This window comes from Condylura cristata, unplaced genomic scaffold, assembly GCF_000260355.1.
Source record: "Condylura cristata isolate star-nosed mole 26May11 unplaced genomic scaffold, ConCri1.0 scaffold00002, whole genome shotgun sequence".
Lineage (NCBI taxonomy): Eukaryota > Metazoa > Chordata > Mammalia > Eulipotyphla > Talpidae > Condylura > Condylura cristata.
In genome coordinates this window covers 21,904,612-21,922,187 of record NW_004567103.1, presented here as the reverse complement: position 1 = coordinate 21,922,187, position 17,576 = coordinate 21,904,612, and the positions used below count along the sequence as shown (strand labels likewise).

The following is a 17,576-nucleotide window of genomic DNA, read 5'->3' as shown; positions in this document are numbered from 1 at the left end:
TTTACCGGGGCTCTGAGGGAGGCTTCTCGCAGAACTGCTTCCCCTGAACAAACGTTGGGTGAACAGTCTTGGGCTATCAATGTGTGACCACAGGACTCTGTTTTTAGTTTAGAGAAGGGGATTGGCCCTTCCTTTCAGCCTCTCAGGGAACTGGGTCAACTGTAATTGACCATCATTCAATTACAACGATCTATAGCTATACTTTCAAGAATTTCTTTTTCTGATAAACTGAGAGCTTCACAATGGACAAGACAAGCTAAATTCCCTTCTCTTCTCCAGGCAAGCAGCTAAAGACTCATTGGGAGCCTAATTCCACAGACCTCCCTGTCAGTCCAGAATAAAAGGCAGAAGCTAGCAATCGCCACATCCCTCTGCTCCCTATTTTCCATGCTTGCCTTAGCCACCCTCCCGAAGAACGAAAACCTGGACCTGAGGACAGTGGGGCTTCAAGGGTTCATAATGTCCAGTCTCATGAGTCAACTCTGAGGCTGCCTTCTGAAAGGAGGGGGAGAGGACAGGACCACCATAAGAACTGAGCAACCTGTCTCCCCTACAGCTGTTTGAAGGGAACATGCACTATGACACTCCTGACATTCGAAGATTCGACCCTGTTCCGGCACAGTACGTCAGGGTGTACCCCGAGAGGTGGTCTCCAGCGGGAATTGGGATGCGGCTGGAGGTGCTGGGCTGTGACTGGACAGGTAAGACCTTGCCTTTGCTTCTCTCAGCCTCACACTGTGGTGGCCTTGGTTTCTGGGAATACTATGGGAGGAGGTGGAGGCAGGGAGAGGGAGCAGCGGTCCCTGGTGAAAACTCGTCCCTAGAAACCCTACCATCCCCTGCCTGCCCTGGATGCAGTATTCTTCTGCCTCAAACCATGGACACAGGAACCTCTGGACTGGGGATGGCTTCTCAAGAGATGTGTTTTGTCTCTTTTTACAGGATCATTTCAGTTCTCCAACCCTAGTCTCTCAAAAACAAATCATAACCACACACCACCCACCCAAATTCAATTAGACCCTGACTCTTCAGGCCAGAGGGCTTTGGCTGTTGATTTAGGGAAGAAAAAAACCCCTCATGATAATAAAGTAATCGGTTTATGTCTGAATCTGGTCTCCAGATGTCAGTGGCCGAGAGATTTCATTTTCATTTCGAAGCCACATCTGTAAAAGGCATTTATTTGCTCAGGAGGGACTTTGTTGCGGGGGAGCTGACAGGAACAAGACTTCTTCCAGAGCGAGGCAAGAGTGTTGTTCAGTCCTGCCCTTGCCAGGTGGCCAGGCTGCGGGCCAGGCCACCTCCATTCTCCTTCATGCCCATGAGTCCAGGGAGTGCATGGGCCCTTTCTTGTTTCCCAGGAAGGGCTGATCCTGCTGAGTCAGGCCCTCCTGTCTTCCGCTCTAGGCAAAGCTGGCATTAGAGCTCCTCAGGTACCCCTCACCGCCCACAGACAGAGCTGGGGGGGGGGCACTGACCCCGGTGTCCGCCGGAGCAGCAGGCAGGCTGAGCCATCATGTCCGTTCCTCCAGGGCCCCAGGTAGTTCCATTTTCCTGTCTGAGCTGTACCTGTCACCAGCTCACCCAGCAGGGTGTTGTGAAGGATTAATAAGGGCATGTTGGATAAGTGCTTTTGGCTCCCAGGGAGAAAAGTGCTGCCTGCGTGCTGACTGGGATGGTGCAGAGGAGTCCCGTCGAGGCACGCAGGCCAGGAATCGGGCCCAAATTAGCCTCGCTCACCTTTGGATTGAAGACAGCCCCGGTGAACAATTTCAGCAGGGAGACACTTTACTCCCATTATGTAGGGCTGAGGCCAAGTTTCCCTGCTGCATGTGCATCACCTGTGCGCCGGCGGGTGCTGAGAACTGTCCCCTCCATCAGCGACACGAGCTGGCTGTGTGCATAGCCTCAGAATCGGAGGGGAGGCCAGGGGCTTCCAAATGTTTTTGACCGTCACCCCTGGTTGAACAGCAGTTTGTGTCATGAACCACTTGACCTGCAGGCAAACACGTGTGTGCATATGAGGTGTAGTGTATTGTCAGTGCCTGGACTCTGGGGACAGATTCCCCAGTTTAAGTCCTGCCTCTGCTGATGGCTGCTGCACAGTGTCAGCTAAGTTAGCTCCCTCTTCGCATGTCAAATATGGGAGTGACAGCAGTCTAGCTATGCCTGCAAGGGTTGCTGTGAGGGTCAGGTAGAATAATGGATACTGATTGGCTGAAAGTGCCTGCGCTGCTGGCACCAGGACATAAACCTGACCTGAGAGGTAAACGCCACAAATCCCAAAGCAGCCCTCATCCTTGCCACCGGAATATCCTTGCCACTCTGAAATATCCTGGCCCATATTTTTAAAATACTAGTCATGCCCAATAATTTGATTCCACAACCTATTAATGAGCATGACATATGTCTGAAGAAAAAAAAAAATCACAGTTCTCAGCCAACGTCTCTTTCACAGATGGAGAAACTAAGTCCCGGGGTGATGGAGCCACTTGGCAGAGGTTGCCCAGCTAGCTGGGGACTGGCGGATTCATGTTTCCCCCTCCTTTGCCCACCATGCCACCCCTCTCCCAGGCTGGCCTACATGAAGACCATCTGGATAGTTGCTAATAGCCTGGTCCACTTACGCTCCCCCAGCCCAACGTGGCCCAAATGATACTGGTGATGGCCAGCACGGGTCTCTCCTTCCAGAGTCCTGCCTGGCCACTTGGAAGATGAGTGTTGAGGTCTGTTACTCTCGGCCTGGCCTCCTTCCTTTGAAGTCTCTCACATCTGGTTTCAATTGTGGGGGAGCGGTGCAGTTTGATGGGCAGTGACCTCTAGCGCCCCGTGCAAGCACAGAGCACAGAGGCCAGCTGCCGTTGCCTCGCTGGCCTTCGCTCCTCTGCCCTCTTGCTGCCGTGCAGGTCCTAGTTTCTTGCATTCACGTTTATCTCCACCGACCACCTTACCCATTTTGCTGCTGTGTATTTCTGAAAGCCATTCCCTACACCAGGTGGTTTCTTTTGCTTTTCAAATTTCCATTTATTCCTGTGACTTGTCCTTGGTTCACTTCTTCATGCATACCCCAGAAGGATACCAAAAAAATAATGGGCTGGTTGAGATGCCACCGCTAAATAATTTGACAAGGCAGCTTCACCTGTTTGTTTGTGCTTCAAGTGATTACTTCCTGCCTTACCTCCCAGAGTTTGCTTTACAATTGAGTTTGAGATTCTATGACACAGTGACAAATTTGAACTTACAAATTAGGACGCTTCGAGGTTATTTGCTATTTACCGTGAGCCACAGGTGACACGGCAAAGGGAAATATGAAAGGTTATGTGCGTAGTGTGTAATAGCAGAAAGATGGGAAGTCGACCGTGAAAAAGCTATTCAGCGTATTTAGTGATTCCTTCGGTCCTGGCTTTATTAAATGGTATCCTGAAGGGAGCCTGACAAAGCGCCTAATCATATACAGTGGTGCAGAGGAGCAATGGGAGGAATAATACTCCGGCCCTTTCGGGCAGTCTGGGGTGGAGACCCCGCCCCACAACATGTGGGCTTGAACACCAGTTCCTGGGATCCCTTTTACCCCACCGGGGCCTGACTCACCCTTTCATTCATTTCGTAAATGGTTGCTGAATGAGTGGTGTGAGCAAACAGACGAGTGAATGGATGGGTGAATGAATGAGTCACCAAGCACCAGGTCAGAGCCGACTGCCTGCAGCCAGGTGTGGCCCAGCCAGGTGTGTTGCTTGCTACTTGTTAATATATTTTGAATCAGTTGCCAATGTTGACAAGTCCGGAGATTTACTATGGGGATATATGGCTTCACGTAGGGAAAAAAATTATTTTTTCTTTTTATAAAAAAAAATGTTATTTTTATTTACTTATGCATACAAGAACTGGAATACAGGCCAGAGGAGCACTCAGGGGTGAGAGGATTTACCAGAGACAGAGTGGAGAGCAGAACAGGCAGATCGATGAAGTACACTGCTGAGGGGAACAGTGGGCAGGCCAGGAGAGGTCTGCACCATGTGGGTCACCCCCTGAACCAGGGATCAAACTCATGCTGCAATGGCTGACGATAGCTTCATAGTGCTGAGACTTAATGCCTTGTGCCACCAGGGAGGCCCTATTTTTCACTTTTAAACAGATACAATTTAAGTATCAATTTACCACTGAAATTATGCAATTCACTGTTTTCTAACAAAGTCAAGAGGTTGTACAAGCACTGCTATTTTGTAAGTTTACAGTATTTTGGGCCCCTGAGAGCTTCATACTCCATTAGCAGTCGATCCCCTTGGGCCACCTCCCCAAGGTCCTTGACCTGCTGAAGGCCTCCTATCAACCACAGACCACAGAGCCCCTCGATATCTCCTCCCCCACTCTTAACTCTCTCCAAGCCCCAGCCAACCTCCCTTGCTAACAGTAGCTGTTTCATCCAGGAAGCTTTTAATTTGCCACACCCAGTGTAAGGGCACAGCCCCAAATTACTGTGACCAAATGGCGCCTGCAGTCCTTTGAATCCGTGTCCTTTCCATCCAGTTTGGTGCAAACAGGGAGAGCAGTGTCTGGGGTGCTCCCTCCCAACTGTCTAGCTTAGCCTATGACTTTGGAAATTGTGTTTCTGATAATTTTGTTAAAGGTTGGTCCCCTGGGTGCAGTTAGCTTTGGTTCAAAAAAAGTTCTGTCTGACCCCCAAAGGCTGGAAAGAGAAGGTGTGTGCTTGGGTAAGCAGGGCTGGCCAGCCCCCCACGGAGAGCTCAGAGAGGCATTTCCGCATGATGGAAGCTCAGTTCAGTAACCACGGAGATTTTTTTTCGAACCAGTGTGAATGGGCAGCCTTCATTTTGTGTGGACACATCACCCATGTCGTGTTAAATGAAATACCCAAAGCACAAGCTGGCCCTACCTTGGGTCAGTTTCGCCCCCACGGGTCCTGTCTCAAGTGGCCTCTCTGCTGGAGTAGAGTGTGGTTCTGTGTCCACTTCGTGGCTCCATGTCCACATTTTGGCCACAGCTGTTTCTGCAGCTCAGGATCATCCTGTTCAACTCAGACAACAAAGCGCCTCACCTCACTGACCACACACAGGTGCAACTTGGTGTGTGTGTGTGTGTGTGTGTGTGTGTCCACACTGGTTTTCCTTTCTTCTCCCTTCTCTAAATGTTCATTCACTTTGGGCATCGCCCTCCTGCTGGCTTCCACACTGGTCACTGTGGCACTCACAGTCCTTGTTTTGCCTTTTCACAGACTCAAAGCCTACAGTGGAGACACTGGGACCCACGGTGAAGAGCGAGGAGACCACCACCCCATATCCCATTGACGAGGAGGCCACGGAGTGTGGGGGGAACTGCAGCTTTGAAGATGGTGAGGGTTAGGGTCAGAGTCATACTTTTTCCAGGTGGCATGGGCACCCCCTAGGCTGAGCTGTGGCTGGGCAGGGACATGGGGAGCCCTGGGGTGGACAGGTACTCAGAGGCTTGTGGTGCTCAGAGGCTACTTAAAACCAAGGTAGAATCATTCAGATAAAAGAGTAACCAGCCTGTGGCCTGTGGCCTGTGAGTGTGAATCCTCAGGTCTTCAGTAGAGATAAGGACCCACCTAAAACGGACTCCTCCGTTAAGGCTTCTCCTGTTCTAGCCATCACTTATCCTTAGAATCCATATAGCCGTAGTGGTTTATCCCACAAAGCTGGGTCTCCACCCTTTAGTCTGTTGAAGATATGGCAGTTATGGGGCAACTAGGCCGGGGGACTGTGTCATTGGTGAGCTCAGCAATTAACCGTGATTTAATTGCCAGTCATCATCGCTGACTGAGAAAGTGTGACAGTCCCAACTGTCATACATCCCAGCTGCAGGATGTGACGTACAGAAACGTGGACAGACACCTCCACTTTCAACACTCAGGGCCCTCCTCCTTTTGGGTCGCCCTCTTCCCTTGGGGATCTGTATCACTTTCAGTTTATCTTCTAACCATACCCACATTAGATAAAAATAATAATTGGCATCGCCTGAAAATACGTCACATTTTGTTTTTTAATCCGACTGGGTTATGAGGTTGCCCGATATGACGGCTTTCCTAAGAAACCACAAATTTTGGGACACCTGGCATTTTTGGCTAGAATTTGAAGCTTGACAGCCTCAATTTACAGTAAGTTACTGATCATTATTAAACATTCATTAAACAAAATGAGGGAAGATTGGAGAAGAGATCTGGGAAGTGATGGAGACAAAGAGGTAGCCCCAGTTCAGTAGGTAGAGGTGAAATGTGTCGAACCCGCCCGTTCGGCTTCTCCACAGCATGAAGCCGGTGCTGATGGAGTGGACGCTCCACAACATGGCCACAAAGAAGAGTGGGAGGGAAGCCAAGAATAGATGCTGAAGTTGTGGGGCTGAAAAATGGTAATCTAATGCACATGCTTTTAGGAATGTGCTTTTGTATATGTGTGGGCGGGGGACATCATTGGTCAGGGGTAGTTGAATACAGAACTCTGACATTTTAATGTACTTGTTTTGTTTTACGAAGAAAAGAGACTTCTAGAATCTTCCAAAAACAGGTTTAAGATAGTTTGAGAGCCAAAAGCAGAATCCACAGAGAGTTAATATACGATATTGGATTAGCAGAGTTCACTTGGTGGAGGACAGGAGGAGAGCTTTCTACGTAAATAGCAATCCAAAGGAAAATTTCAGAGTTCTGCTGCAAACTTTCAGAAGTTTAATATAATTTCTCCGTTTATAGTGGTTTGTTTTGTTTGAGGTTTCTTTGGTGGTTCCTCCCTTCTCTTTTCTTTGCAAAAGATCTTCTTGTGGAATTTTGTTCCTGAGATACAATGTGCATGTAAACATTAGAGGGGAGTTATGGTATATTGAATTACTCCATATTTTTGAAAATAAAAATCCAGAAATTGTTGAGAGAAGGGTATGGTAAGGGCTGAGAGCTGACTTTTCCAAGCCACAGGTTGATGCTTCCATAATAGATTCCATGTGTTTTTTCTCCATTTAAGCTGACTTTGGCCAGGAGTGGGCAAACATTAAATATTCTCTTTTGAGGAAGGGAGGCACAGAGAGATCTGCTGGCAGTCTGACCTCGACTCTTGCAGGGCCCTTACCTCAGAGGTGAGGTCTCCTCCTCAGAGAGTAATTTGTTTTCCCAGTCTTTTGTTCCCTTCAGATTTCCAAGCCTTCATTCTAGGCCTTCCCCCTGGAAATTCCTCTCTGGCAACCCTGAGAAGGAAGTGAGAAAGCTCAAGACCCCACTTCCTCCCTGCTCCCAGCATTAGCCAGCTCTTTCCCATTGTCTCAGCTGCCCTGAGGCTCCATGTTTGGGTTTCCAGTTCCTGTTTCCCCCAGCTCCTGGAGTCCCCCTATTTCATCATCTCGTTGGAAGCAGCTCACAGTGGATGCTTAGAACAGGGTGGAATCTCAAAGGAAATTTTGGCCCAGTCTTCTGGCTTACTCAGGTGAACAACAAAGTAGATGGGACAAAGTCGTGTAGTCGTGTCTTAGGTTTCCGTGAGGAAAGTGTTCGCTCCTCCCGGAGCCTCTGGGAGCTGACTTCCAGGCACTCGATGCCGTGTGAAGTTGTTCTTCCTGGCCGGTGCTGAGCAGGCGACTGGCTGGTCTGGCCTGTTCATTTCGCCCTAACATGCCAAGAGGCCGGCCTCCGGAGATGCCAAGCTGACCTGTCCTTCTGAGACAAGAGTGCTATTCCCAAGAGGGGTGAAGGGGAGAAAGCAAGGCTGCCTCGTTTCTGAGGTCACTCTCTCCTCCCTGGTCAGCATATCCCCTACATTTCAGCCTCTCTGGATGCTAATGGGCGGCCCCTTCACTTCTCAGAAGCAGGTTGGCAGGAGCCAGCCCACCATTGAGGCACTGAGGAGACATTCTTCTCTGGCATTGCGGGAACAGCGATTTTCACATTTGTCTTCTCTCGGAGGTGGACAGAAGAGGCTGAGTAGAGCCCGAAGCCATTTGGCGGCCTCATTTATAATTACTTACTATGGGAACCACTGGCAGGCTTGGCTTTCCTGCCTGGGAAGGATGAGACCAAAGGCTGACCTGAAAGCCAGCCATCGCCAAGATGAGTTAAATGAATAAGCAAGGCAGCCACTTCTTTCTCGGTTCTCCACTTAGGCTTTGCCAGCCATTGAAATAGCACCACTGTGGCTGTTCTCTGAACCCATTTCAGTTGCTTTCCTTTGCATTTCTCTCCCCTTTTAGACAAAGATTTGCAGCTCCCTTCAGGATTCAATTGCAACTTTGATTTCCCGGAGGAGCCCTGTGGGTGGATGTACGACAGCGCCAAGTGGCTCAGAAGCACCTGGACCAGCCCCTCCAGCCCGAACGACCGGACATTTCCAGGTAGGCCCTGGAGAGTTCAGGGAGGAAAGAGTTCAGGCCAGCCTACTCCAGTTTGCCAGCTCAGACTCCCTGACAAGCTTCAGGACTTCTCACCACAGAGCCGTCTCTGCCCTCTGCCCGCAAACCGCTGCCGTCTGCTCACGTCACCCCACCCACAGCAGAGCTGCTTGGCGGTGCCTGGCCCTCTCTGTGATTACAGTGGAGGCTGGGAGGGATCGCGGGAAGCCAAGATAAAAGGAAGAAGAGGAAGGAAGAAGGAGCCGTGGGGAGGTCCTAGGAGATGGGCAGTCAATGTCCCCTTGTTCCCATCGCCAGCATGGCCTCCACCATCACAGAGCCTCTTCTCAGTTCCAGGCTGGGTATTGTTCCTAAAATGGCTCATTAGGACACCACCGGCCTTGGCCTTGAGTGTGACTTACACTTCTCGAAGGCTTTCATCGCTTCTGTAGCAAACCAAGGCAGGGGCTGAAACCCTGCCACACCCGTGGGTGTCTAGCCCAGCCGCCTGGCACTTGGCCTCCTGGAGGGTGCTGCTGCCAGCACTGCTGGATTAAGCCTCCCTTTTGGTTGCAGAGGGCCGAGCTCCAGAAACCTCTCTGGCTCTGTTGATGGGGGAGGGCTTGCCGTCAGCCCTGGTGAACAGCAAAAGTTGTGTGCTGTACCTGCTGTCGCATGCTTAGACAGTGGCGCTCTGGTAAAAGTTTAACAGCCAGCTCTCTGGGGACTAAAAGGAAAAAGTCTGCCTTGTAATATTCGCCACTCTTGGTGGTGTCAATACTCCCACAGTGGTGGAATTCAAACAACCAACATGATGTCATCGGGCGGTAGAGTTGAGAAGTGCCGTCACACAGCATTAAGTAGGTTCCACACACACCCCCCCCCCAGGGGACAGATGCACTAGCTCTAAATAACTCAGGGAGCATCGATGCTGGTAAAATGTATTAAAATGAGAAAGCGTTAAGAGTTTTCATAATTTGTTGCCTTTAGCTCTTAGAGAATTTATTTCCTTGTAACTTTATATCATTTAATTTTCAGTAATGATTGTGCTTAACAACTGGCTTGCAAAATCCCAGAAAGTTTAACAAGCTGGTATGTGTTGGCTCTCGTACACCACTCATTAGCTTTCAGTTTTCCCACACCCTTGGTCTGGACTTGAGACACCCAAAGGATTTGAGAGGAAAGGGGTTAATTCTGGAAATTAGTAGATCAAATGCCGCAGGACTAGGGAGTGAAAGGGGGATGGGAACGCCCCTTCCGCACGCCTCACCAAGCTGCTGCCTCTCCCCCTAGGGACCGGATGGGTCCCCTGTCCCCAGGGGACAGCAGAGGACAGATTCGGTGAGGACAGCAAGGGCCAGCCTCCTGACGCACTTGCTTTCCCCGAGGGTCACAGCGTCTGCTCTGGAGAAAAACATTTTCATATTTCAAGTGTTTATCTCTTCAGCTTTTGAGTGCTCAGAGAGATTAATATCTGAAGATCACCACAGCCTCGGGCAGCAGGAGAGAACACTTACCCTCATCCCAGCCTTAATCACCCTCCCCCCTCTCGTTCACTGCAATAATGTTTAATTAATATAATGAGCCTCCTGCACGTTGGAAAAAAAATACTTATTTTTATAACCCAGGCTGGATTTTTCATTTCATTTCCTCTCCTTTGAGACTTGGTCCAATTAATTGGTTGTTTTTTCCAACCCCACTTTTGATCTGAACATGAAGAAGGTTTGTGGGGTGTGTATCTGTGGACACACAGTGTTTATATGTGCTTGTAGGTTATATCAGTATGTTTGTGTTTCTTCAGAGGTCTGTGGGTTTGTGTGTTTGTATAGATGTGTGTAAATATAGGTATGTTTGTGAGTTTTATGTATGAATGTGTATGTGATTGTGTGCTGTGTCTCCATACCATACCTGTGTTTGTGGGGTATGTGCGTATCCAAGCAGCTTGGCAAAGAACTTGGATAAAGGGCTGTAGTGACACACAGGGCCGAGATTTGCTGGCTCCTAGTCAGGCTCCATCTTCAGGTTCTTTCTAATAATTCCAGCGCCCTCCCTTGTACTCTTCTAAGCAGATTTTCTGAAGCCAGCTCTGTCCAGGCTACAAAGCCACCAATTAGCAAGTGACACCTCTGAGAGAGCTGACGTTCCTCTGCGTTCGCCTCTGGCCTGACTTCTGGCCCTCTGCCTGCTCACCTCTACTGCCCCTGTCCAAACCCTGCCCTCACCTGACTCCGGGCCAGCTGACCCTAGCTACTGGTTGGGAATTCTAGTCCTTGTCCTCATTCTAGTTGATTCATTACACCCTGCGGTTAGGGAGGCCTTTTCAGAGCGAGTTTGCAAAGCGGGCAGAATTCCAATCTTTAGCTGAATGGATGGGGACAGAAAGAAAATTAGGGCCATGAGGAACTGAGAGATCTGGTGTTGTTTCTCCCTTAAGATATCGAGAAGGAAAATAATTATTTTCCTCTTCCAGAGGAATCCCTGAAGTTTGGAAAAGTGGTACTTGTAACCTGCCTCCAGAAAACAAAATCATAATATTGCTCTCTGAGCCCTTCCCTCCGTCCTCTGGTGGTTTTAAAACTCATTTGCAGCATTTCCCACTTTGCTTCTCCTGGACAGGCTGGCCACCAGGCCAGACAGGCTGAACTGGAGAAGATAGAAAGCCCTTTCGGTTCAGGGTGGTCCTTTCTTCAAAAAAAAAAAAGGGTGGGGGTGCTGAGGGGAGCAGTTGGGAGAAAGGAAACAGCTGTGTTGGCTAGGGGCAGGGCAAATGCCCATGGGTTCAGCTGCTGGACTTTCCAGATCCAACCTGAAACCCCGGGTCACCCCGCTATGCCACTCTACAAAGAGAACTCCAGTAAACTTCTTAGGAGAAGCCTGCTACTCTTTTATCCCCTTTATTTGAGACATAAACAAAACTAATGAAATTTAGGAGGTGTCTCCATCAGATGTGAAAGAACAAGGGTAGGAGAGAAAGGGAAAAAAGGGGGGGGAAGGAGATAGCTATGTTGAAATATCATACACAGGCTGTTTGATTGGAAGTGTCTGTGAAAACTACTTACATTCCTTAGATATTTCTGATTTAGTTGTTTTTTCTTTCTCTTTTTTTCTTTTCCTTTTAAGTAAGCAATTAGTTCTGTTCTTTTGGCCGGTGGTTATGGTCGCTTAAGGCTGACAAGACACCCACTGATTTCATACCACTGTTTTTGTTTTTCAAGCTCCTCTTTCAAGCCACTCAGAATTTCTTTTTTTAGCTTTTTGCCTGTGGCTTAGAAGGTTGGAGTGTGTTCTTTCCAGCCCCTGGGGACACTGTTCCAAATTCAGTGACCCCTGTGGCTCAGAGGAATCAGTCCCATGTTCCAGAAGCCACTTTGCCTTTTCTCAGTAGCTACAATGACACAGAAAGCGTGTCCCCTAGCGGGAGCCACCACATTTTCTACAAACATCCTCAAGTGTGTTGAGCACAGTTTTGAGGAAGATCAGATTCAGGTCCTTAAAGAAAAGGGAAAAATCCTTTGAATTGAAATAGGGAGCCCGAGTAGCTAAAACTGCATTGTTAAGTCTGGTAGCCACTGGCCACTGGTGGCTATTTAATTTTAATTAATTAAAATGAAAGATAGGGCCCTCCCTGGTGGTACAGCGGGTTAAAGCACTGCACTATGAAGCTCTCTGAAGCCACTGCAGCACAGGTTTGATCCCCGGCAAGGGAGCTAACCCAAATGGCGCAGCAGACCTCTCCTGACCCGCCCGCTGCTCCCCTCAGCAGTGTACTTCATCAGTCTGCCTGTTCTGCTACCCACTCTGTCTCTGGTGAATCCTCTTACTACCCCTGCACCTCTGGCCTGTACCCCAGTTCTGCAAGCATAAACCTTTAAAGTGAAAATTTGCCACACATTTCAAGCGCTAACAGCCCACTCTATTGGGTGGCACAGATGCAGTGTTTGGCCCTCATCACCCAAGGTGGGCTTGGTCTGGAACCTTCGGGCACTGACAAATGTGGAGGTAACTTCGAGGCCCTTGTCCATGCTGTTGCTCCCTGGTTTAGTGTAAACCAAGAACCAAGTTATTAGGGGGACATGCCTTCTCTTGATCCTGTGTTGGGAGTGTTTGGTGGCTCATAGTTGTATCACTGTGTCACTCTAACTCTGTGGGCAACTGTAATAAAGTCAGCAAGTGGCGTAATGTCAGATGGCATAAGATTATTTCATTCAATAAAAAGCATGTCCTAAGTAACACAACAATATCATCATCATCATAAGGAATGAGATAAGACAAAAAGCTAGGGCTAAAAGGTAGCAAGTCAGGGCAGCTTCACAACCCTCATATTGGGTCTTGAATACATTTGCTGATCTGGTGAGGTACGATCACTGTATTACTTCATTTCAGTAATGTCACATCATGGACTGATTAAAACCAGTATTATGTGTAATACTGTGCCGTTCTGCCCTTCTAAACAGTGGTGCTTTGACTGCCTAGCATTCTGTTCACTGGACTGAGAGAACAGAACCTACAGGCTTTAGTTCAAACACAAGTTCAAACTCTAGTAGAATAAGTCAAGAATCCTCTTGTTTTGAAATATTCAAGTTTTACAAATGGTGACTGCTCCATCATATGCAAACAGTAGACTTGTTGACTTTCATGGAGCTGTTTTGTTTGGGACATTCCATAAACACCATGAGAATGGAGAACCAACATGGGTTTACTGTGAGACTTGACACGAGAAGACTCAGTGTGGGTGGGTGGATGACAGTGGTGAAGTCAAAGAAAATAATGGATGAGTGAACTTGGTTTTATGGCCTTCAGTTTTTGCTGTGAGTTCCTTGTGACTCCGAATTAAAAAGCAACTCTGAATCTAAGGCCTTCCCTATAGGTGCAACTTACGGTAATACACAGTCCAGGCTTGGGGTTGGCATTTGCTTGAATTACTTCAGAAAAAGGTTACTGTGGCTTGGCTAGGGCTTTGCAGCCCGTGCAAATAACCAAGATGGGGACATCTTGGGCTTAGACCATGAAAGGTAATTAAAGACCAGAAGCAGCTTGACTAAAAGAAAGCCAATATTCAAAGAATAACTTCAGCTAGAAAAGGAAAGCATAGAGCCCCTTCTTTAAGGAAGACTGAAAAACATCTCTGACTTTGTAGGAAAGGCAGCAGTAGAGAGGAGGAGCTGTTCCTCCCTCTTTCTGAAAGTCATGATTGGCTGAGTTCCCCTGTTGTATGTGGATTGACAATGTAGGAGCCAGAGGAATCAAACCACCTAAATTGCCCAGCCTTTTCGAAAACTGGCATACCAAAATAAAGTCTGAGAAATTCCCGCAAATACTGGGCCCCAAACCTCAAGTGTCCCACAAGATTGGTCAGTTGTAAACCTAAAGAACATTCTGCTGAGTTGATCCCAAATCAGTATTTCCCTTAACTGGTTGTTAATTTGAGGGCTTTAGCAGAAACAGACTGACCTTGCTGTCAGCCGAGGGCTGACTCATGTTTTAAGCATGACCTACAAAGACCCTACCTCTCCTGCAGCACTAAATACGCTTTCAGATGGTTGTGGTAGTGGGAGGGCAAGATGCCAGCCCAGAGATGTGTGTGTCTGACAGATGGGGTTTGGCTTTGCCATAGTCAGGAGGATCGAACTGGTGATTTACCTCAGAGTTTGGTAGGGCGCAGACACAGCGTTTGCTGTTGCTGGTGGGTTGTCTGCTGTCACATGGTCACACATGCTTAGGCAGCTGAAGCCAGGGCAGCCATTAATCACCGGGTGAAATACCCGGAGACCCTTCCCAGAGATGGCAGCAGGTTCAAACACCTGAATGACCTTGTCCTCTGCATTTCCTTACTGCCCTTTTGAATCCCTGTTGTGGGTTCCCACGAGATTGTTTTCCCTATAGCAAGGACGACAACAGATGTTTTGAGTAAAGAACCTCACAAAATGCCTCCTGAGAATGTCAGGTCTGGGAAAAGAGGGATTATATCTCTGGACATGATTTTTTCATTCTATTTAAGTAACTGAACATATTTCTTTTCCATTGTCTTTTTGTTGGAAGCTGTCCATTCCCAGCATCACTACCATCAGCTCCAAGAGCAGGAAGACAGCCTCCAGGCTGCAGGGTCCTACCTGGCTAGCTGTCATCTTCAGGCAACCCAAAGGGCTTTTCCTCAGAGTCTAAGGAAGAGCATACACTGGCCCACCCATACCATGCCAGCCCTTGCTCTATTGCATAATCAGTAGGGGCTGCTATCTCCGTGTCTGGCAGTAGTGAGCCATAAATTGCAATATTCTAGAAGAGCCAACTTCACTTACAGCACACGTGCCATACAGCAAATAGGTGGTGCTGTGCCTTGAGAGAACGGAAGCTCTTAGCTTAGAGAAGGGTCAGGGGAGACCTGCCACCTCCCAGCCTGGAAGGGGACATTTAGAGGAGCCAGAGTTGTGTTTCCTGAGGAAGTGAACTAAGGCTGTTGATTTTTTGTGGGTGAAAACGTTCCTAAGTCAGAGGACAGAAACTGGCTGTGTGCCATCAAGAAAGAAAGAGGATGTGTGGCTAAGTGACAGCAAGAGGACTTAAAACTGAATCTGAGAAGTTCCTGCCACCTAGGGTTGTGACACAGAAAACACATGGCCTATGGGACCTGCCGAAACCCCTTCTTTGGAGAATTTTGTTGTTGTTGTTTAGTTTTATTTATGCTTACGAACTGGGGTATAAGTCAGAAGTGTGGTGGGTGAGAGGGTTCACCAGAGACAGAGTGGGGAGCAGAACAGGCAGATGGACGAGGTACACTGCTGAGGGGAGCAGTGGGCGGGGTAGGAGAGATCTGCCACGCCATGTGGGTCAGCTCCCTGGCCAGGGATCAAATTCGTGCTGCAGTGGCTTCCGCAAGCTTCCTAGTGCTGTGCTTTAACCCATTGCGCCACCAGGGAGAGCCCTTCTCTGGAGAATTTCAAGAAGAGGGTGGACAGCTGTACGAGAGGGCATTTCAGCAGAAGTCCTCTGGGCTGTCAGGCTGGTGAGGCCCCACTGTCATTCCCAGGTCATGTTTTTTCGGATGTCATGCTGTGTGGATTGCCGTGAGCAGCGAGGAGGGAGAAGTGCGCTGTGCGCAGCTCAGGGCTGTTAGTTCTGGGCTTAGGCGAGTCTGGGAACCATTTCCCAGAACACACTTTTCGGTCCTCAGGTCAAACCACACTTCCTCTGGCCAGCCCCAGCTGGCCTTTCCAGATGATTGGTGCTCTTTTGACCCTTATTCTTTCTAGAGATAAAAGCATCAGGCGGGCACTGTAGAGGTAGACAGATAATGGCACTACTAGGAATAGACTTCATTGAGCTCTTACTGTGTCCCTGTTACTGTGCAAAACCCTTCACACAGCTCCTTCCACTTACTCTTCCCCAAAGTCCTCTGCAGTAATGCTGTTATTCTAGTTTTGACCTAGAAAGACTGAGGCCTTAAAAGACTAGTGAACAGGGTCCTCTCTGGTGGTGCAGCAGATTAAAGCACTGCATCATGAAGCTCTCCGAAGCCACTGCAGCGAGTTTGATCCCCGGCCAGGGAGGTGACCCACACAGTGTGGCAAACCTCTCCTGACCTGCCCACTGCTCCCCTCAGCAGTGTATTTCAGTAGATCTGCCTGTCTGCTCCCCGCTCTGTTTCTGGTGAAACCTCTCAATACCCCTGCACCTCTGGCATGTACCCCAGCTCTGTATGCATAAATAAATAAATCTTAAAAAAAAAAAAAAAAGTAGTGAACAGGAGGCCAGGATTCCAGCCCTGCCAGAGTGCAGCTGCTGGTGGTCTTCCCACTGACGGGGCTCATGTCCTTCCTCACTCCCACAGAGATAGCCAGTGTGTTACTCAACTCTGAGCCTAGGCTGTTAAAACAAAAAAAAAAAATGGAAAATAATAGCTTTTTCACAGTTTTAGATTATGTTGGTTAAGGGCAGATAAAGCCTGCAGGGCACTATCTGGTACATAGTAGGTGCTTAGTTAACGTCCACTTTCTTGCCTCTGCTTTCCCTCCCCTGCCCTCTCCACCACTCCCGTGTAAGCCGTTTGTCTGGTATGAGTCTTTCCTTTATGATGCCCTGGTTCTAATCAGACTTCTGTCGGTGACAGGCAGGGAAGTTTCGCAGTGCAACGTCCTTCTGACTGATGTCTACTGCTAATTCTTTAAATTTACATATCCTCTTTCTTCCCTTGAGCTCATAGCATTTAACAGACAAGTGGGGCACAAATGATTTAACTAAGTGAAATTCAGAGGCCTGCTTGTCTTGAGATTCTGCAAACTAGTGGATTAGCTCAGATGTCAGCACTGAATTATGATCCTTCAGCGGCTCGTGCTTAGCACGCCACCAGCATTAACTCCCCGGTCTTCCAGTGGCCCCTTAAATCATGCAGAGTGATTATCATCTCGTTGTGCCAGAGAGGGAGGCGAGGAGAGGCTATCTCAGGGCCCTGGGCAAGGTAGCCTGTGAAACCTTTGGCCTATTGTGCCTGATTGTCACAGGCTGTGTGGCTAGGACAGACTCAGACAAAATCCAGGCACTCCGTTCTTTACACCTCCACACACATCTTCCGTACTAAATTCTAACCATTATGCTACGGTTCCCCTGCTGCTTAAGAATGTAAATTCACACAAGTGACAGTATTTCTGCCAAGCAATTTTCAGACAGCAAGTGGGTCTTATTTGTAAAACTGTGAAGGAAGAAGGCTGAATAATAAGTCTCTGAAATCTGGTTTCCTTTTATATGAGGTGGAAACAGTAAGAGCTTGGAAATGACTGGAGCATGAGCTTTTGAAGGGTGCTCACAGTAGCTCAGCAGACTGGGACTTCCACCAGTCACCCTATTACTAGTTCACCTCACCTTTGGAAAGGGCTGTTGGCTCAGGAGACAAAGGGAATTATGGAGAGATTACATGAGGCTTCAGGATTACCAGACTGTTCTCTCTGTGTCCTTTTGTCAATCTATAGACTGGTATAATTCTTTATTCTTATGTTTACTGTTGATTCACGAGAACACAGTTGCCTTGACTAGTGTTGTAGAGATTTTCCTTGATAGTGTTGTCGGGGCAGGGGCAGGGGCAGGAGGAAGAAGTAGTATTACCCCTTACATAGCCGGACTGGGGCAGTCAAATTATTCTGCAAGGCAGTGTGCTTACCTGCTGACACGCATGCAAAATGGCCTCAAGTCTCTGCTATGCCTTCAAATCACACATACACATTGTGAACCAGTGTTACCTACAGTTACAA

General features: G+C 48.4%; 1 protein-coding gene across 3 annotated transcripts in view; it reads left to right on the top strand.

The window, feature by feature from the left end:
• Positions 1-17,576, top strand: part of NRP2 (neuropilin 2) — a 117,463-nt gene that overhangs the window by 64,462 nt on the left and 35,425 nt on the right. For all 3 annotated transcript variants that reach the window (XM_004674358.2, XM_004674362.2, XM_012727060.1), the window contains exons 10-12: positions 557-701; positions 5,231-5,347; positions 8,200-8,340. In XM_004674358.2, coding sequence (XP_004674415.1) covers positions 557-701; positions 5,231-5,347; positions 8,200-8,340 — 403 coding nt within the window. The remainder of the gene's footprint in view (positions 1-556; positions 702-5,230; positions 5,348-8,199; positions 8,341-17,576) is intronic.